The sequence below is a fragment of the Pseudochaenichthys georgianus genome, unplaced genomic scaffold (assembly GCF_902827115.2).
Source record: "Pseudochaenichthys georgianus unplaced genomic scaffold, fPseGeo1.2 scaffold_1330_arrow_ctg1, whole genome shotgun sequence".
NCBI classification, from domain to species: domain Eukaryota; kingdom Metazoa; phylum Chordata; class Actinopteri; order Perciformes; family Channichthyidae; genus Pseudochaenichthys; species Pseudochaenichthys georgianus.
This window is the reverse complement of record NW_027262216.1, coordinates 8803-30437: the sequence shown is the minus strand read 5'-3', so window position 1 is coordinate 30437 and position 21635 is coordinate 8803. Positions and strand designations below refer to the sequence as shown.

At 40.8% G+C, this 21635-nt stretch overlaps 1 protein-coding gene and 1 pseudogene across 1 annotated transcript; one reads left to right on the top strand and one right to left on the bottom strand.

Annotated features, from left to right (window-relative positions):
- The first annotated feature begins 202 nt into the window (after positions 1 to 202).
- On the top strand, positions 203 to 11120 carry selenol (selenoprotein L). Its single transcript, XM_034077142.1, has 9 exons — positions 203 to 374; positions 1181 to 1259; positions 1370 to 1423; positions 4189 to 4234; positions 5208 to 5335; positions 5883 to 5997; positions 6675 to 6797; positions 9117 to 9254; positions 10666 to 11120. The coding sequence occupies exons 1-9, from the start codon at positions 269 to 271 to the stop codon at positions 10798 to 10800; spliced, it is 924 nt and encodes a 307-aa protein (XP_033933033.1). The 5' UTR covers positions 203 to 268; the 3' UTR covers positions 10801 to 11120.
- An 87-nt stretch (positions 11121 to 11207) lies between these two features.
- Positions 11208 to 20211, bottom strand: LOC117440917 (C-type lectin domain family 11 member A-like; annotated as a pseudogene).
- Between the last annotated feature and the right edge of the window lie 1424 nt (positions 20212 to 21635).

Genomic DNA, 21635 nt, shown 5'->3' with positions numbered 1-21635 from the left:
TTGTTGTAATTCTCCGTAAAAAGGACCACAATTTGGTTCAGAGTCAGTCCATTTCTTCTTGTAAATGTGACATTTCCCCCAACATTGAGAAACCCCTCAGTGTTGCAACAGTCAGGCTTTAACCATTGACTGCACGGTATGGCTTTAAAGTTTAAGCATACAGTTTAAACCCACGTCACGAGGTCACGTGGTCTCTCGACACACACTTGTAGTTCACGAGTTGTCCCGTTAACTGTCAGTGTGAGAGAGCAGAGGGGAGCCGGGGACCATGGCTGAGGACGTGTCTGTCTCTGAGGACACTTTAACCTGTGCTCTCAGTTTGCTGCTCAACCTGAGCGAAGTTCTGCTGGAGACAGCCCGGCAGGAAGCAGCAGGTAAGAGAGGCAATACTCCATTTACATTTTGGACATTTTAAATTGTGTTATGCCACGAAAGGTAGACACCACTTTATTTTGTCTTATGTTAATGTAGAGTGTATTATTTTCGTCTTATACATAATTCGGCTCACATAAAATACCAAAAAGCACCTTGTTTTATGCTTTTATAATGCTGTGCTATGCGGCTTTAGACCGAAGGAAGCACGTGAATCAATACTAAAAGACGATATTTTACTATAATGCGTGTTGTTAAATGGCTTTTAGTCACGCCGAATTAAAGAAGAGGTAATATAGGTTCGGGTTTTATGATTAGTTAATTATTGTTTCATTTATATTGGTCACAACAAGCATAAAAGTGTTGAAATGTAGTAATGAATTAAAAAACATACTGTAAACTATTAATAATTCAAAAAGAGATAGTTCAGATATAACGATCTGTTTGTTTTTGTAATTCATTTGTTTTCCCAACAAGCAAAAAACATCGAAGTGCAAGAAATGTTGCAGTTGTTTCCTCATAACTTCAGATAAATTGGCAAATCTAGTTGAAATAAACCAGTTTTAAGCTACATTGACATTCGTTTCTAACATATAATTTATTACATTATTAATTATAATTCACAGGTGTCCTTTTGAATATGCAAAGGCTGGCTACAACCCATTCTCCTCATTAGTTGTTAAAGCAGATCAGTGAGATCAGGATTGAAGGTGTAGAAATGTAATCCTTGTCATGCTTTATTGCCAACACACAGTGACATTGCACAAAGCAGCCCGACCAATTACTGCGTGCCTTTGTTCCCCTGCAGAGTCCCTGGAGAAGTTCGTCCCCCATAAGATCTCCATTTTATTCGGCCTGATCACAGCCGGAGGAGACTTCTACAAAAGGTGAGGAGTTCACAACACTTGTAGAAACATTCATAAGTAGAATTAAGTGTGATTAATTCAATTATAATCATTGTATTATTATAATTGTTTGTGTTGTTGCTGTTGTGCAGCCTCGGAGTGAAGAAGAGGAGCGAGGCAGAGGCCATATGGAAGAAGTTTTATCAGTAAGTACGAGTAAAAACCAGTGGTGGATAAAGTAACTATCCTCTTCTTCATGTGTCTTCTACATCAACATGTGTCCCCTCTTCTCCATGTCTCTTCTACATCAACATGTGTCCCTTCTTCTTCATGTCTCTTCTACATCAACATGTGTCTCCTCTTCTTCATGTCTCTTCTACATCAACATGTGTCCCCTCTTCTTCATGTCTCTTCTACATCAACATGTGTCCCCTCTTCTCCACGTCTCTTCTACATCAACATGTGTCCCTCTTCTTCACGTCTCTTCTACATCAACATGTGTCCCCTCTTCTTCATGTCTCTTCTACATCAACATGTGTCCCCTCTTCTTCATGTCTCTTCTACATCAACATGTGTCCCCTCTTCTTCATGTCTCTTCTACATCAACATGTGTCCCCTCTTCTTCATGTCTCTTCTACATCAACATGTGTCCCCTCTTCTTCATGTCTCTTCTACATCAACATGTGTCCCCTTTCTTCATGTCTCTTCTACATCAACATGTGTCCCCTCTTCTTCATGTCTCTTCTACATCAACATGTGTCCCCTCTTCTTCATGTCTCTTCTACATCAACATGTGTCCCCTCTTCTTCATGTCTCTTCTACATCAACATGTGTCCCCTCTTCTTCATGTCTCTTCTACATCAACATGTGTCCCCTCTTCTCCATGTCTCTTCTACATCAACATGTGTCCCCTCTTCTTCATGTCTCTTCTACATCAACATGTGTCCCCTCTTCTTCATGTCTCTTCTACATCAACATGTGTCCCCTCTTCTTCATGTCTCTTCTACATCAACATGTGTCCCCTCTTCTCCATGTCTCTTCTACATCAACATGTGTCCCCTCTTCTTCATGTCTCTTCTACATCAACATGTGTCCCCTCTTCTTCATGTCTCTTCTACATCAACATGTGTCCCCTCTTCTTCACGTCTCTTCTACATCAACATGTGTCCCCTCTTCTTCACGTCTCTTCTACATCAACATGTGTCCCCTCTTCTTCATGTCTCTTCTACATCAACATGTGTCCCCTCTTCTTCATGTCTCTTCTACATCAACATGTGTCTCCTCTTCTTCATGTCTCTTCTACATCAACATGTGTCCCCTCTTCTTCATGTCTCTTCTACATCAACATGTGTCCCCTCTTCTCCATGTCTCTTCTACATCAACATGTGTCCCCTCTTCTCCATGTCTCTTCTACATCAACATGTGTCCCCTCTTCTCCATGTCTCTTCTACATCAACATGTGTCCCCTCTTCTCCATGTCTCTTCTACATCAACATGTGTCCCCTCTTCTTCATGTCTCTTCTACATCAACATGTGTCCCCTCTTCTTCATATCTCTTCTACATCAACATGTGTCCCCTCTGTGGAAAGAGACTCTGAAAGTTTCAGGAACAAAGATTCTCTCTCTTTTTGATCCATTTCTATAAAAACCTGTCTGAAAATGAGCTGATCAGATTTTGGCCACTTTATGATGTCATAACGATGTGTTGGCTTGGTAACCATTAGCCAATCAGCAACCAAGGTAACCCCCCCCCCCCCCTTATCACCTGAATCTCCTCTAGAGCACCATTCAGTTCTTTGTAACCAAATGTCTCTCAGAGGGGCGTGGGGAGGGGCTCCTTATTTTTGATCTAAAGTAACAGACAGAGAATCAGCACTTTGGAAACAGGGCTGAAACAGAGGGGATTATGGGTAATGCTGCAACGATCTGTTTGGTGTTTGGAGCCAATCAGAGACAGGCTCTGGATATATCTGAGAGCTATATATATTGATGAAAAACAGTATAATAGGGGAACTTTAAGTACACTTATGAGCTACTGGTGCTTTATTTTTGCAGCACTTTCCACCTCACTACAATTCAAAGGGGAACATTGCAGTTTTTACTTCACAGTATTTAATTACAGCGTTAGTTACTAGAGACTAACCATTTTCACACACAAAACGTATGAAATAATTACTTTTAAAATGACCCAAAAGTAAGTTTAAGCACCCGTTACAATGAGCTGGTTGATGAGGCAGCAATTTCTTTGCGTAAAAACATTTCACAGCTTCTCAAATATGAAGGTTTACTGCTTTTCCTTTTTAAGTATTTAAATGTATGAATGGGGAACACAGGGATGTTATCATTTGGAGACCTTTTACATGCAAAACAAAATCCTTTATAACACACTACAGGAAAGGGAAAACCCCAAAAGCATAGCGGGGCCCCTTTTAAGAATTGTTCTGCAATGAGTCATTGTAATACTCATACTTTAAGTATCATTCTCAATGCAATACTTTTACTTGGAGTATCTTACGGTGTCTTTTCCTCCACTGTACATAAAACCAGAATGGTGATAATAAAGAAACACATCTTTGTCTTTAATTTGATAAATGAAATTCCATACAGCTTTATGGTGTGTGTAATTTGGGTCTTTTAGGGGTTACTACAGGTTTTCTATCATCCCTTTACAGATATGTCCTCATTGCCTCCAGCATTTATTAAAAGACTGTATGTTCCATGAATGCTTTTTAACACACTTTTCATCGGGCACATTTTACACACGTCTCATCCTGACACTGAGCTCCACCCTAACCGTCTAGACTCCACAAAAAACCCTGTGGTGAATCATCGTAAAAATACCTGCCAATGGACGTTGCTTATTCCCACGCTAAGATTTACTTGCAGTCGTTAATCAATTACTTTTCTTTTATTCTGTTATTCATAAAGTTGGGTGGCGCCTGTTTGTCAATAAAGCTTTGTATTTTTTCAGCAATGCCACAGTGAGAGATAAGGTGGAGGAGCTTCTGCAGCTGGAGGTCTGTATGAGTGAAGCTTTGTATTTATTTTAAAGGGGACCTATATGCACTTTTGTACGTCTTTTATACATGAATGTGTCACCGGTGTGTCAAGGAACTCACCAAGTGTCAGAAAACACAACCTCTCTCTTTTCCTCCGTACCCAAATCTCTAAAAACGGGGCTGCAACGGATCTGATACAGACTTGAAATATCTCTGACGTCAGAAACGAGGAGCCCCGCCTATATGGGCAACTCTTCACCTATCAGGAGACAGCCACGGCCATTGCCGTTCGAAAGCGCTGGAGATGCTGTAGTACATATGCCAGGCCTGGAGGTGGCGCTGTAGTCTGCCACAAAAGCAGCGAAGAAGACTTCTCATAGAATCAGCCCTTGCTAAAATAGAGCGAAATGAGGCATGGCTAAAATGCAAGATCTGTTTGGTATTTTGAAGAAAAAAACTTCGCAGACATGTTTTATATAGGTATGTCCCTACAATATATTATTCAAATGTAGCATGATAGGTCCACTTTAAATATATACAGTATTGTGCATATTATGTACTATATTCATCAGGTTACAATCAGATTCATAGACCCAGTTTTAACTGCATGTACTAATTATTATTTTATAAACAAGATACATAGACACATACAAATAAATAGATGGATTGAACAGCAAGAAATACATAGAAAATAAACACTAAGTATATACATGTCAACAGGTGAATATCTTTAGAATAAAATATAATGAAATAAGTTAGAATAAACTATAGATATACCAAGTGCTAAAATATTAACGTAGGATATTGAATACATAAGACAAGTGTGCAAAGTAGTTGCATTTTTTTGTATTTATTCAAATGCAAAAAAAGATACAGTGCGACTTGTTATTAGTTAGTATTTTTATCAGTACGAATGACATACTGGTATTTATCTGGCTATAACCGGTGTGTGTGTGTGTGTGTGATAACCTGTGTGTGTGTGCGCACGCAGTCAGAGTGGGACTCCTTCCTGGAGAGCGTGGACAGAGGCCTGCAGACGACAGACAGACAGCTGTCAGGAGGAAAGATGGCCGCCAGCCTGAGCCCCGACACGGCCTTCACTGACGCGCGCAGCGGAGAGTGAGTTCACAAACTGAACCTCTCTGTTGTCGATGCTCTTATCGCCTTTTACTGTTAATACTGAAACACTGTTATATGTCGGTCTTCTAGATTAAATACATGCCATATTGACGTTTAACTTCTTTTTTTTTTTAATGACTCACTATATAAAAGGCACATTTTGCTCATCAGTCTAAAGCGTGCAATGCAATGTCCTAAACAGCAGGAGGCATCATTCCCCTTAAACAGCAAGGAAGACATCTGTTTAAACAAATACAAATACCCAGTGTGCACTACATTTACAAATTCCCTGAAAAGCCACTTTCTTTCTGAAAACATCAGTTCATCAGATTCCTGCAGATAGTGGTAACTTTAAAAGAAAATATTGGCGAGTTAAGTTTCTTGTCCTATGGTGCTGGGGTCAGGAAAATATAAAAAATCACAGCAAAGATGACACACACAGCCAGAATCGAGGGGCTTCTTGCTGAAAGCACTGAAGAAGACGCATTCAAACCATCCTCGTGGCCATATTGACGTTTTCAATGGAACGTTTTCTTTGTGTTCTCAGGAGTGTGACTCTGGGTCAGTTCCTGGGTCGGGGGGAGAAGACTCTGCTGGTTCTCATCAGACATTACGGATGACTGCCGTGACGAGACCACGTGGCCGAGCTGAAGGACAGACTGGTAAAGAAAACACGTATATTTTCCAGTTGTCTTTCCAAGATGGCACAAACACACAAATGTATACACATTTAAATTCAGAAAAATAAAGACCACCTCCTCCTACCTTTCCCCTTCTTGCCATTTTACAAAAACGAATACAATTATATCATTATTATTCCATTTAATTTAGCCGATGCTCTTATCCAAAGCAAAATGAAATAAGTTCGCAATCTCTATCAACATATGTGTAATGTCACATCTTGAAACCGTAGTATTTTATATATATTTGGACTTTTATTAAACACATATAAGAATAAAACTATTAAAATCCGAGAGGTGTTTTAGTGCTTTGGCCACTCTTGAAGATCTGCGTTACCGTTCGAAGCCACTAGGTGTCACTGTCTTTAAAGCGACAACGCATTGAGTCTTTTTCAAAACAAATACAAAAGAAATCTCCAAACTTCGTAAGAATTTATCTGATCATTAATTTCCATATATTTGGAAACATTCCTTTAAACACATGCATTCCTTAAGTATTTTTTCTGGCTTCAAAATGTTCCAACATTTTCCCAAGGCATTGCAGCCACGACCCATTAACTTTCCTACGGATAACTTGCAGTTACACAGAAATGTGGAAAAGTGAGAATAACAGATCCTTTAAAAGCCAAATATACATGTTGTTGATGCTGTGGCTGCAGGCTGTCCTGGAGGCTCGGTCAGTGCGGGTCGTGGTCGTTGCTTTCGGAGGTTTGCAGGGAGCTCAGGTGTGGAGGGAGCAGACTGGATGTACCTTCGACATGCTGCTGGATCCAGAGAGGAAGGTCAGGGTCTGGGTCTTTTTTATATATACAGTCTAGATATAGTTTTCACCCTATCCACTTTAACGAAGAGCATAGTAGAAATACTAAAGGTCACCTATTATGCAAAACCCACTTCTTCATGTCTCTTCTACATCAACATGTGTCCCCTCTTCTTCATGTCTCTTCTACATCAACATGTCTCCCCTCTTCTTCATGTCTCTTCTACATCAACATGTGTCCCCTCTTCTTCATGTCTCTTCTACATCAACATGTGTCCCCTCTTCTTCATGTCTCTTCTACATCAACATGTGTCCCCTCTTCTTCATGTCTCTTCTACATCAACATGTGTCCCCGCTTCTTCATGTCTCTTCTACATCAACATGTGTCCCCTCTTCTCCATGTCTCTTCTACATCAACATGTGTCCCCGCTTCTTCATGTCTCTTCTACATCAACATGTGTCCCCTCTTCTTCATGTCTCTTCTACATCAACATGTGTCCCCTCTTCTTCGTGTCTCTTCTACATCAACATGTGTCCCCTCTTCTTCATGTCTCTTCTACATCAACATGTGTCCCCTCTTCTTCATGTCTCCTCTACATCAACATGTGTCCCCTCTTCTTCATGTCTCTTCTACATCAACATGTGTCCCCTCTTCTTCATGTCTCTTCTACATCAACATGTGTCCCCTCTTCTTCATGTCTCTTCTACATCAACATGTGTCCCCACTTCTTCGTGTCTCTTCTACATCAACATGTGTCCCCTCTTCTTCATGTCTCTTCTACATCAACATGTGTCCCCTCTTCTTCATGTCTCTTCTACATCAACATGTGTCCCCTCTGTGGAAAGAGACTCTGAAAGTTTCAGGAACAAAGATTTTCTCTCTTTTTGATCCATTTCTATAAAAACCTGTCTGAAAATGAGCTGATCAGATTTTGGCCACTTTGTGATGTCATAACGATGTGTTGTCTTGGTAACCATTAGCCAATCAGCAACCAAGGTAACTTCCCCCCCACCTTATCACCTGAATCTCCTCTAGAGCACCATTGTGTTCTTTGTAACCAAATCTCTCTCAGAGGGGCGTGGGGAGGGGCTCCTTATTTCCATCTAAAGTCACAGACAGAGAATCAGCACTTTGGAAACAGGGCTGAAACAGAGGGGATTATGGGTAATGCTGCAATGATCTGTTTGGTGTTTGGAGCCAAACACTTCAGAGACATGTTCTGTATCTGAGAGCTCTAACATATTGATGAAAAACAGTATAATAGGGGAACTTTAATGCATTTCGAAAAAACTAGGATTTGCTTAGGGCGACTGTGGCTATGAGGGAGTGCGGTCGTCTTTCAACCAGAAGGTTGCGGGTTCGATCCCAGCCCGTGCAGGCAACATGTCGATGTATCCTTGGGCAAGACACTTAACCCTGCGTTTCTCCCGATGGCCAACGGTGTGTGAATGTTGGGTCCTAGAGTAAGGTACACAGCTCTGTGTGAATGGGTGAACGACATGTAGTATGTAAAGCGCTTTGAGGGGTCGTAAAGACTGGATAAAGCGTTATATAAGTGCAGTCCATTTACCATTCCCTAAAATAAAACCGGTTAAAGAAGATTATATCTGTGTCAGAGAGGCTGATGGGAACAGAGGATTTAGCAGCTGATGACTTGTGCTGAAAGCAGAGTGAGTAAAAGCTTTGAAAACATTTATCCTGAAAAGCCACCTGCCAGATGTTAGCAGATGTGAGATGAAGACGAGGGGCAATCTACCAAATATGTAGACAGAATATTTTCCAAATGTCACAAGCACTTTTTATATCACAGTATCCACAGAGGGTGTTCTTCTCCCTTTGCTTGTGAGTGCATGAAGCTGCCGTCATGTGTTCCTGCTGAAATAATATATGTTGTTAAATCATCCTAATTCTGGGAATTGAAAAGAAAAGTGGTTTAAAGGCTAACGGTAGAACAGGAAACTGTGTTGTCTGGGGATGCAACAAAGAGAAGGATGAAAGGAATATCAAAAGGTTAGGAAACTGTCAAAATAACTATCATTTCACGGGAAGACTAGGGGTAGAGGAATGTGAGAATCTGGTTCGGGATATTGTCAAATATCTGGAACAAACCTGCAGGTCCGCTGCAACTCTGACTACTTTTAAATCCAGGCTGAAAACTTTCTTTCTGAAGCTGCTTTGAATTGAACTATTCAGATCTCACTCTGCACTGTAACTTTTATTCATGAACCTGTGCTATTCATGTTTTATTATCTTTGCTTTTGAATGTCTCTTAAAGCACTTTGAATGGCCTTGTGTTGAAAAGTGCTATATCAATAAACGTGCCTTGCCTCTCTGCCTCAGGTCTACAGGAGTTTCGGCCTCGGCTCGTCCTACGCGAAGGTGATGAGGTTCGGCTGCCTGCTGCAGTACTCGGAGTACCCAGCCGTGGACAGAGACTTCCCCGACATGCCCCCCGACATGCTGAAGGACCTCTACCAGGTACAGATGTGCAACACAGAGAACACTTTGACTCTGAGGTGCCGATAAGAGGCCTGAATCGGGTAGATTAACGCGCCTGGGGATTGGAAATGTGCTGCTGGGTCGCTTATTAACTTCTCGCCCTCTTGGAGCTGTCTCTTAGAAACTGAGAGACTTTATTATTGCCTGACCAACAAGAAAATACTTACAAAAACATCCTTTTAAATTAAGTGCCATTATCGTCTTATTCCATCTTGATAAAAACAAATAAAGACACTTCTTGGTTACAGTTAAAACCACTAAAACAATATATTTTATTTGTGTTAAAACATTTAATAACAACAGGAAATGGTAGTGAGGGTAAATGTGATCGACTTGAATTCAATCGGTCTAAATGAGTACAACTAAAAAAGAAAGTACTTAGAAAAAAGAAGCACTGCATTTAAATATTTGATAAAGAATATTCGAGCCGTTTAACATTTCCATGTATTTTTTTTACAGATAAACATATCGTTATTAATTGCATATCAAATATTGTTTTCTATGTATTTCTGGCTTGAATGTGAGCAACATTTTCAAAACATATCAGCTGGAAAATGTACAAAGTAACGACATTTCTACGTTTATTGCCTCAAAACGTATTCATCTTAGTAAAAAATGCAAGAATACAATAGTGACGCGGCCTAAAACCTAAACTCCTTCCGGTTCCTTCCACAAAAACGCAATGCAATCTCTCCATAGGGTTTTGGAAGATAGCTGGAAATCAGGTCTGTGGTTGAGACGCATTGAAGAGACGGATCACGTTTTGTTCAGCCGGATAATCTCCACATGTCGACCCTACTTTTATCGTTTTCTAATCGTAAATCTAGTCGCCAGAAGCAAAATGCTAACGTTATGCTATAAAGGAACTACAGCAGGGTCGCTGCTTCAACGTCACGCCGACTTAAGATCCATATTCAAACACACAGATTCTAAATGGTTCAAGTTGAAGCGTTTGTTTGAACACTTTGCAGGAGGCAGGGACTTGCTTTCAAGCAGAACACGGCAAACTAACTTCGAGCAGTGTTCGCCGTAATGACGTACAACAGCCTCGACAACTTCTGTAGTCCTATTCAGCCACTTGGTAACAACCATCGTTTTTCAGACACTGCTGATGGATTTAATGTCGTAGAACAAAACGTGATCCGTCTCTTCAATGCGTCTCAACCACAGACCTTAGTTCCAGATATTTTCTAAACCCTACGGAGAGATGGCATTGCTTTTTGTCGAAGGAACCGGAAGTGGTAAAATGCTAACTCACTTCTGGGTTTTAGGACGCGTCACTGCGGCCTCTATAGATCTGAAACCACTTCCCTCTGCCTGTAATTGACTCACTTGACGTACACGCTGATATAAGAAGCATGTATCGAAGCAGCTGTTTCTATGGTTTCAGCTGGGAGGAGACTTCTTGCTGGATGAAGCGGGGAAAGTCCTCCTCTGTCACCCGTCTAAAAGCCCGATGGACCGGCCGAGTGTGGAGGACATCCTGCAGGCCGCCGGCTCCTCCAACTCTAAATCTAATCTCTAATCTAACTAAAAGATATGTGAACTAACGTGGTTACCGCCTCACCGACACCACAGAAGAAGAGCAGCTCTTTGTCTCACGTTAATGACGTCACGACTCGCTCTCATGACTCCATGAAGAGACGTGACCGATGCAGAACAGTGAGGCAGAGACATCTGATCTTCTCTGTGTCTCCATGTGGCCTTAAACAATAAACATGTCTGACTAAATGTTTTAATGCAGACGCTTTTTTGGATAAATCTGCTATTACAATACAAATAATTGCTGCTGTACAACAAATCTGTTCATATGTATTTGTATAAATTAAATATTAACGTTCATGATCTGTGACTAGTTTGTTGTTAATATCATGGTGACAACTAAGGGCTTCTTACAGTATATGCATGGCAGGGTATCGGATCCTTTGGTAACCATGTGAATAGCGTTAAGTACAGAAAGAAAATATAATAATACATTTTTCATTACAGATGTTGCTTTAACTTAGTATGCCTTGATGTCAATGAGGAAAGTAAATATATCTGGTTAGATTTGTAATCGGGATGAACAAATATCTCTGTATCTCTCAAAGTAATTAATCGGAGAGTACTATTAGGGACCTGGCCTTGAAAAGCATTTTTTTGTGGTACAGTATCGAAAGATTTGAAGCCCTGCTGAGGAGGCAAATCTCTCTTTTCTTGAGTGATCAGAAAAAACAACTCGTGTTGAACTTTAGTAAAGATTTATGAAAACGTGTACATTCAGCATTTTATGTACAAATCTTTTTTACGTACAGTGACTGGATACATCTACGTACAGTACGGTTACCATGTGTCTGAAAGAGGACTCTGAAAATGCTCCGGTGTCTCCGAGGTGTTGAAGAATCAGCAGTTTAACAGAGAAATCAAACCCACACAGACCGGTTAAAAAAATCTTCACAATTCAGAAACAACCGTTAAATACTCCCTAATTTCTGTCAAACACACATTGGTGATATCTTCAAAAGGGTCGGTATGTGCTGATTGTGAAAAGAGTGCCTCCAGGTTTTTACGGTTTTTCATGAAACTTTGAACAAATATTGAGACTTCTAGGCGTGAAATCATAGCAGACACCTGATTGGTTTACATTCATGTCACCAAAGCTGCGTGAGAAATACAATAGTATTCACTACTTATAGCAATGCTCAAATGCGAGACACGTGTTTGACTTCAAAAAACTTAAATACAGTGAAATGTTATTATGTAAAATGTTTTTATCCTGAAAGATATCGACACTAATCAAACAATGCTGCATTTATAGCAAATAAAAATGAATTTATACTGGATATTTGTTTTAAACATGCTAGTTTTCATATACCAATCCAAGTTTGAGGTGTCTTTCAAAGGGCAATAAGTTATTTGAAGATAGAGTGGACTTTTATTTCTCATAACAAATGACTGGTGGTGAAAGTAAGGTGTTAAAGGGCCTATTATACTGTTTTTCATCAATATATGATAGCTCTCAGATATATACAGAGCCTGTCTCTGATTGGCTGAAATACCAAACAGATCATTGCAGCATTACCCATAATCCCCTCTCTTTCAGCCCTGTTTCAAAAGTGCTGATTCTCTGGCCCCGTCTCAGGTCGGTTAAATGGATTCCTTGCTTCCCTCACTTGTGTCGTTTCCCTGCGACTAGTCCCTCCCTCCAGGGAAGCATGGAGGACGCAAGGAAACCACGAGAAGCAGGGAAATTAGTTTTAGGAGCAATGGGACGTCCTTTCCTCCGGAGCGTCACGTGAAGCGACCGTTTGTGATGACGCTGCACAGCTGATCGTCTGACGGCAGCTCTGTCCCCCTGCCACACATTTACTGACACACACATTTGTATCATCTGTTGTAGACTCCAATAAATAAAATAAAATAAGAACTCATTCTCAAAAAAGATAAACGCCATTCTTAAAATGTATAAACGAACAATAGTTTCATTAATATTGATTAGAGTGCACAATAGAAATAAAATAATTGAGAGAAGAAAGAGAGATGTTATCTATCAAAACCCAGTTAGATTAACATTCATTGGATTGCACACTTTGTTTGTTTGTGTGGATATGTAGCACATTAACATTTTAATAGCACGTAATGACTGAATGGAAATAACAATAAATGAAAATATAAAACGAAAAAAGCGATCATGAAAATGTTTCCAATAAATGAATAAAATGATTTTTGACCACTTTGTTGTTCAGATATATCACATATTTGTAACTAAATGAAACATGAATTGAAACAAAACACAGTTTAAACTGAGGAGTGACTCTCGTGAGTTTCATGTATTTTCTTCACTCCGCTGGGAAACGGCTCTCTTGTCAAGAAGCATGAGATCAGTGCATGCGCTGCCTCGTCCAATCAGTGAGCGATACACAGTAAGGGGGCGGGGCGAGTATCTGAGGATTTCATCGGAGGATGGACTGGTGGTTCCTCGGTTATCGCTCCTCCGGCAGAAATAAGAACGCCATGGGGCGGTCTGTTACTTCAGATGAAAATAAGGAGCCCCTCCCCACGCCCCTCTGAGAGATATTTGGTTACAAAGAACACAATGGTGATATGGTGGGGGGGGGGTTACCTTGGTTGCTGATTGGCTAATGGTTACACAAGACAACACATCGTTATGACATCAAGTGGCCACAATCTGATCAGCTAATTTTCAGACAGGTTTTTATAGAAATGGATCAGGACAAAAAGAGAGAGAGTCTTTGTTCCTGAAACTTTCAGAGTCTCTTTCCACAGAGGGGACACATGTTGATGTCGAAGAGACATGAAGAAGAGGGGACACATGTTGATGTAGAAGAGACATGAAGAAGAGGGGACACATGTTGATGTAGAAGAGACATGAAGAAGAGGGGACACATGGTGATGTAGAAGAGACATGAAGAAGAGGGGACACATGTTGATGTAGAAGAGACATGAAGAAGTGGGGACACACGTTGATGTAGAAGAGACATGAAGAAGAGGGGACACATGTTGATGTAGAAGAGACATGAAGAAGAGGGGACACATGTTGATGTAGAGGAGACATGAAGAAGTGGGGACACATGTTGATGTAGAAGAGACATGAAGAAGAGGGGACACATGTTGATGTAGAAGAGACATGAAGAAGTGGGGACACATGTTGATGTAGAAGAGACATGAAGAAGTGGGGACACATGTTGATGTGGAAGAGACATGAAGAAGTGGGGACACATGTTGATGTAGAAGAGACATGAAGAAGTGGGGACACATGTTGATGTGGAAGAGACATGAAGAAGTGGGGACACATGTTGATGTGGAAGAGACATGAAGAAGTGGGGACACATGTTGATGTAGAAGAGACATGAAGAAGTGGGGACACATGTTGATGTGGAAGAGACATGAAGAAGAGGGGACACATGTTGATGTAGAAGAGAAGAAGATTTTGCATAATAGGTGACCTTTAAATCTTGAAGAGAGTTCATTTTAAAGTGCCTCCCTGTTATCAAACTCGCACATATAGTTCATGGTGCGATCGCAGTAATGGTCCCACCAGTCGCCATCGTCCGAGGACATCGCCACACAGTTTTCCCGCCTCCCTCCGTCCGGCTGGCTGGACAGGAAGTGTCTCCGCCATTGGAAATACGAGACCCTCGACCCATCATCGAACACGTACAGGCCGTCAGATCGCAGGTCGTTGATGCCCAGCCACACGGGCCAGTTCCCCGGGTGGAAGAAGGACTTCACGTAGTCGGCGAGGGCTTCCTGCTCCTTTCGGTCTCGGGGCATCGCCATGCGGCCGCCGCGCTCCTGGCACTTTCTGGAAGCTGAGGCGTAGTCCTCGAGGCTATTGTACACGAGATAGCATTTGTATCCCAACCTGTGTCCCTTCTGACAGCCTGAGAAGCAAAGAGAAACAAGATGAGCCAAAAAACCCTGCCAATATCTTTTTGGCCACTTGGGGGCAGTGCAACATTTTGTAAACAAAGTATTGACATACTATCACCATACAAAGTGTATGGATGGCACCAACTGTTGCTTACTTTACATACTTATTATGTTTATATAGTATTGTAATCGTTTAATGTTTATCTTTGTATTGGAAACGATTACTTTAAATTAGTGCTGTCAAAATTATCGCGTTAACGGCGGTAATAATTTTTTTGAATTAATTTAACGCATGTGCAGAAAGGCCCGCCCCATACGTGCCACCAGTGGCAGCACCAGGGTATGGCTGGCGTAGGCTACACCCATACCAAGAAATGGCTTAGCCCCACCATGAGAAATGATGTTAAAGTAAGCAAAATAAAGTCTGCCAACTCGCGGAGTAAATTGCACAGACAGCAGTTGGTAAGATTGATTTCAGTAGCCACGGTTTTGAAAACTTTTGTCACGTAGTGATCGTCTTCTCAATAGAACATCTTTGATAACGGCGTGGTGTTGTTGCAGGAAGTCCCGACGGAGAATACTCTTGCTGTAGTACAGGGGTGCACATAACTGGTACGCAGGTTATGTACTCTGAAATGCGTACCATCACTTGTGTCACAAAGCGCATTTGCGTACCGACGTACTTGTGAAGCTTTTCCAGAAGGCGGTTAGATCACCGGACGACAGAGTCGGTCTCCGTGTGCACAGACAGGCTGCTGTTAACGTCGGTCTGTACAACGGAACTGTGCCAAAACTACGCCAACCGGCTGCGGAGGGAGACTCCCCCCCTCACTGGAGAACTACGCTAAAACAGCTGATCACAACGTTCACACTCTGTGGTCACGAAGTACTCCACTAGCCCCCCCCCTCTGTCGACTTTCCTGAAGTACTCCCCCGTTGATAGAAATCAACACGTAATGAATTAAGACCCCAAGGTTTGATGATTGATAGGTGTGTGGGCTGTCTTTCATTTTGACATGCAGAAAAATGTTATAATAAACAATAGATACTGTATGTGAAATGGATATATCCGCCTTCTTTCATTTATCTTTCCATTCCCACAACAATATACATAAATAAATGGCATATTTTGGACATAGTTCGAATGGTGATTAATCTGATTAATTCATTTTTAAGCTGTGATTAATCTGATAAAAATTGTAATCGTTTGACAGCCCTACTTTAAATTATTGTTATGTTTATATATTAACTTATTATATTTTGTCTTTTCTTTTATTCAAAAAACCTAATTTCCCTCGGGATAAATAGCGTATTTCTGATTCTGAAGTGGCATCAACTTGGAGTCATGTTTGTAGGAACATATCTCCATTACCTTCCAGTCTGCCCATCTCTTTGCGGTTGACCTTGCTGTGCTGGTAGACCTCCGCGATGCTGTCCTCCAGCTCCTCCACTCTAGCTGCCATGTTATTGGAAGGGAACAACAAAAAAGAGTCATGAAATGAGTCAGAAAAAAGCATCTTCCTATTAACTGTAAACAGCTGCTCTATAGCTCAAGTCAAAGTCAACTTTATTGACAATCTTTCAGTTTGTGTGTACAGACAGAGAGATCGAAATACCGTTTCCCATAATCCTGAATACAAATATAGAAATATGTATGTAAATCCTATATAGACACAATCAACCGACACATTTATACATATGCACACATTAAGATAAAAACAATCAATATATACAAAACAGTCACTTCAATATATGTGGGAATGTACATTAGTGCAAGACCGTCCGTAGCAGAGTAAGAAGTGTCTGGTGCTGGCTCGCTCTGTACTAGAACATTTAAGTATTTAGTGGCAACAGTTTTTGCCCTAGGAGGCGGAAGTTTGCCATGTAGGTCATGTGGGTGTCCGTCCTAGCATTACTATCCTTGTGGGGACCTACATCTGTTTACACAGTCACGTGTGGGGACTCACCTCCCTTATGGGGACATCATTTTAGGGTGAAGACTTGGTTAGGGATAGGCATGTGTTGGTTATGGTTAAGGTCAGGATAAGTCTCCAGGAAATGCATGTAAGTCAATGTAATGTCCCCTGAAGTGGTGTGTGTGTGTGTGTGTGTGTGGTGTGTGTTGTGTGTGTGTGTGTGTGTGTGTGTGTGTGGTGTGTGTGTGTGTGTGTGTGTGTGTGTGTGTGTGTGTGTGTGTGTGTGTGTGTGGTTTCAACCAAGACTATCAAATGGATTGCACATGAAAGTAAATTATAATATAAGTCGATGGAGGACACCAACTGTAGTTCCGCCCGTTCACTTTCTTACATTTAATTCATGGTTTAGTTTTCATTCATCTCGCTTCTTCCACCTTGCGCAATATCAACACCAATTATTTGGATGCATTTCACTGCAGATACTTCACGTTTTAGTAGCGATGGGCGATGCATTTATCATCATACAGTATGACTATTTTACCATGAAACTGACCGACTAAGTTGCTGGAAATACAGACCAGAAATAGGAAGGGAAATAATTGTTGGGCTGGGAAATAAATCCATGAAGAGAAATGATATTGGAAGATGTGTGGGAAAGAGTGATGTTCTTACCGTCCACCCGGGTCAGGCGGTCCATGAGCTGACTGACTTTAACATCCAGAGTGTAGTGACCCACATCCAGCCTGTGGATCGCTGGCCATACTGGCCAGTCTAGACACTGAGGAACAGAAATGAATATGACAGACTAATGAGAAGAACAGGAATGTTGCATTCATGAAATATGACGTTGCTACTTCAAAGTACAGCTGTTTAAAACTTGTGGTATTATGTGGTAGTAACGTGATGCAGTCTTTTTCCACAGTTCTGCCGTAGTGTTTCTGGATAGGACTTTAAAGGTCCCCCTATTATACTGTTTTCATCAATATATATAGCTCTCAGATATACAAAACATGTCTCTGAAACAGATCATTGCAGCATCCCATAATCCCCTCTGTTTCTGCCCTGTTTCCAAAGTGTGCTGATTCTCTGCTGTTACTTTAGATGAAAATAAGGAGCCCCTCCCCACGCCCCTCTGAGAGACATCTGGTTACAAAGAACTCTAGAGGAGATTCAGGTGATAAGGGGGGGGGGGTTTCCCTGGTTGCTGATTGGCTAATGGTTACCAAGACAACACATCGTTATGACATCATAAAGTGGCCAAATCTGATCAGCTCATTTTCAGACAGGTTTTTATAGAAATGGATCAAAAAGAGAGAAATCTTTGTTCCTGAAACTTTCAGAGTCTCTTTCCACAGAGGGGACACATGTTGATGTAGAAGAGACATGAGAAGAGGGGACACATGTTGATGTAGAAGAGACATGAAGAAGAGGGGACACATGTTGATGTAGAAGAGACATGAAGAAGAGGGGACACATGTTGATGTAGAAGAGACATGAAGAAGAGGGGACACATGTTGATGTAGAAGAGACATGAAGAAGAGGGGACACATGTTGATGTAGAAGAGACATGAAGAAGGGGGACACATGTTGATGTAGAAGACATGAAGAAGAGGGGACACATGTTGATGTAGAAGAGACATGAAGAAGAGGGGACACATGTTGATGTAGAAGAGACATGAAGAAGAGGGGACACATGTTGATGTAGAGACATGAAGAAGAGGGGACACATGTTGATGTAGAAGAGACATGAAGAAGAGGGGACACATGTTGATGTAGAAGAGACATGAGAAGAGGGGACACATGTTGATGTAGAAGAGACATGAAGAAGAGGGGACACATGTTGATGTAGAAGAGACATGAAGAAGAGGGGACACATGTTGATGTAGAAGAGACATGAAGAAGAGGGGACACATGTTGATGTAGAAGAGACATGAAGAAGAGGGGACACATGTTGATGTAGAAGAGACATGAAGAAGAGGGGACACTGTTGATGTAGAAGAGACATGAAGAAGAGGGGACACATGTTGATGTAGAAGAGACATGAAGAAGAGGGGACACATGTTGATGTAGAAGAGACATGAAGAAGAGGGGACACATGTTGATGTAGAAGAGACATGGAGAAGAGGGGACACATGTTGATGTAGAAGAGACATGAAGAAGAGGGGACACATGTTGATGTAGAAGAGACATGAAGAAGAGGGGACACATGTTGATGTAGAAGAGACATGAAGAAGAGGGGACACATGTTGATGTAGAAGAGACATGAAGAAGAGGGGACACATGTTGATGTAGAAGAGACATGAAGAAGAGGGGACACATGTTGATGTAGAAGAGACATGAAGAAGAGGGGACACATGTTGATGTAGAAGAGACATGAAGAAGAGGGGACACATGTTGATGTAGAAGAGACATGAAGAAGAGGGGACACATGTTGATGTAGAAGAGACATGAAGAAGAGGGGACACATGTTGATGTAGAAGAGACATGAGAAGAGGGGACACATGTTGATGTAGAAGAGACATGAAGAAGAGGGGACACATGTTGATGTAGAAGAGACATGAGAAGAGGGGACACATGTTGATGTAGAAGAGACATGAAGAAGAGGGGACACATGTTGATGTAGAAGAGCTCACAGACATAGTTGTAGGAGTTTTCAAAGTCTGACATTGGGCTGGTTGGCTCGGGTTCAGGCTCTGGAAGAATATCAGGAACGTCTCCTCTCGCTTTCTCACCTCTGCCTGACACAGAGAGAGGGAGACATTACGTCAACGTTTCACAGACGCTGTTTCCACCTCACTTAAGTTCTGTAGATGTCATTAAACCAAACCAAGCATCTCCCTGGCTGATGTGTCTCATTAACTTACAGTGGAAACAAGGAATCAAGTAGATAGCCCCGTGCATTTGACTTTATATACATTTAGAAGCTGCTTTGGTTATAAAATACACAGAATGAAACCATCCAAGTAATAAAATAGATGTTAATTAGTTGGTTTTGTGACTGCCTTCTTACTCTTTTACTCTAATACCAGCATGTAAGAAGGTTCACTCATTGTGAGTGTTTGCAATCTTGTATTAACCCAGGGGTGTCAAACTCAAGGCCCGGGGGCCAAATCTGGCCCGCGACTTCATTTCATGTGGCCCCGCAAGAGCTTGCAAAGAATATATAAATGTTTATACGGTTACATGACACTTTACAGAAGCAGGTTGCCCATAAAACTACATGTCCCACAATGCATCTCGTTTTTTGTGACATGCGCACTGAAGAGACTTACAATATTTGCCCTGGACTCTGCTTTCAGACGTAGTTAATTACTCAGTTATTATCCTATCCGATAATAATCAAATTCAGAGGCAATAATGTAATATAATACATTATATATTTATATATGTATATTTATATAGTTACAACCGGCCTTTTGAGTGCAACCTTAATGTTAATGTGGGCCGCGATGAAATTGAGTTTGACACCCCTGTATTAAGTATTTCCAAAAATTACATTACATTTAGCTGACGCTTTTATCCAAAGCGACTTTCAATAAGTACATTCGACCAGGAAGGATATACATATTTATCTATACACAGTATTTACCGTTGAAATATGGATAGCTCAGAATCAGCAACACCTTAATAGTTATATTTATCGACATGTTGTCCCAGTGTTTTATGGTTAATGTAGTTTAATCTTGAAGTCTGACACGTGTGCAAAAAACCTGCTGCAATGCTAGTCTACCTCTGGGTCGCACTGCATCATCGCTTATGTGCACCTCCTCAGCCTCAGCACATATTGTCAGACCTTTCTTAATGTTTATTCACTTTGACTTATCTAGATCGGAGTCCCTCTCACAGACCCGCACAGTTCACACACTGTGAGGGGGAACTACGAATGTATGTTTCCCCCCCTTTTTTTTCTTTTTCTTGTGTCTCTTTTTATATTATTTTTTATTTATTTATTTTATTATTTGTTCTGTCTTTGTATACATGTAGGTTGTAGGTAGGTACGTGTATGTATGTGCATGTGAACATGTGGGTATACATATGAGTATATGGGTACAAGTATTACTGTTACTATTCTTATTCCCTTATCTATACATTTTTTTAATATTATCTTCTATATTACTTACTTTGTACCTATACAGGTATCTATCTATTTATTTAGTTAGTTATTTATTTTACTAGCTAGGACCGGGAGGGAGGGAAAGGGGAACAATAAATAAAAATATTGACTGTATAAATATGTAAACTGACTCAATAAAAAAGAAGTTAAAAAAACAGTTCAACACGGTTTCCTTTGTGAATGGAACCGGTGTTACCCAAACAACAAGCAGTGCTGAAAGTACTAAGTATTATTAACTCCATTAGCGTACACTTTTAGATATTTATTTACTTGATTATTTCAATTTTTGCTTGCGAATACTTTATATTACATGCTGAGCTACAGCTGCTATATTTCAAAATAGAACCTATTGTTACAGGTCAAACTTTCAAAGACAAATGTTGTCAATGAATGCATAACATAATAGCGATCAAATGATATCATAGTAGTACTGACCTACTTATAGCAATGCTCAAATGCGAGACACGTGTTTGACTTCAAAAAACTTAAATACAGTGAAATGTTATTATGTAAAATGTTTTTATCCTGAAAGATATCGACACTAATCAAACAATGCTGCATTTATAGCAAATAAAAATGAATTTATACTGGATATTTGTTTTAAACATGCTAGTTTTCATATACCAATCCAAGTTTGAGGTGTCTTTCAAAGGGCAATAAGTTATTTGAAGATAGAGTGGACTTTTATTTCTCATAACAAATGACTGGTGGTGAAAGTAAGGTGTTAAAGGGCACTAATATTACTGTTCTTCATCAATATATGATAGCTCTCAGATCACTATACAGAGCCTGTCCTACTGATATGGCTGCAATACCAAACAGATCATTGACAGCCTTACCCATAATCCACCGTCTCTTTCAGCCCTGTCATTTCAAAAGTGCTTGATTGCTCTGGCCCCGTCTCAGGTCGGTGTAATGGATCCTGCTTCCCCTCCTTGTGTCTTTTCCTCCGCGGAC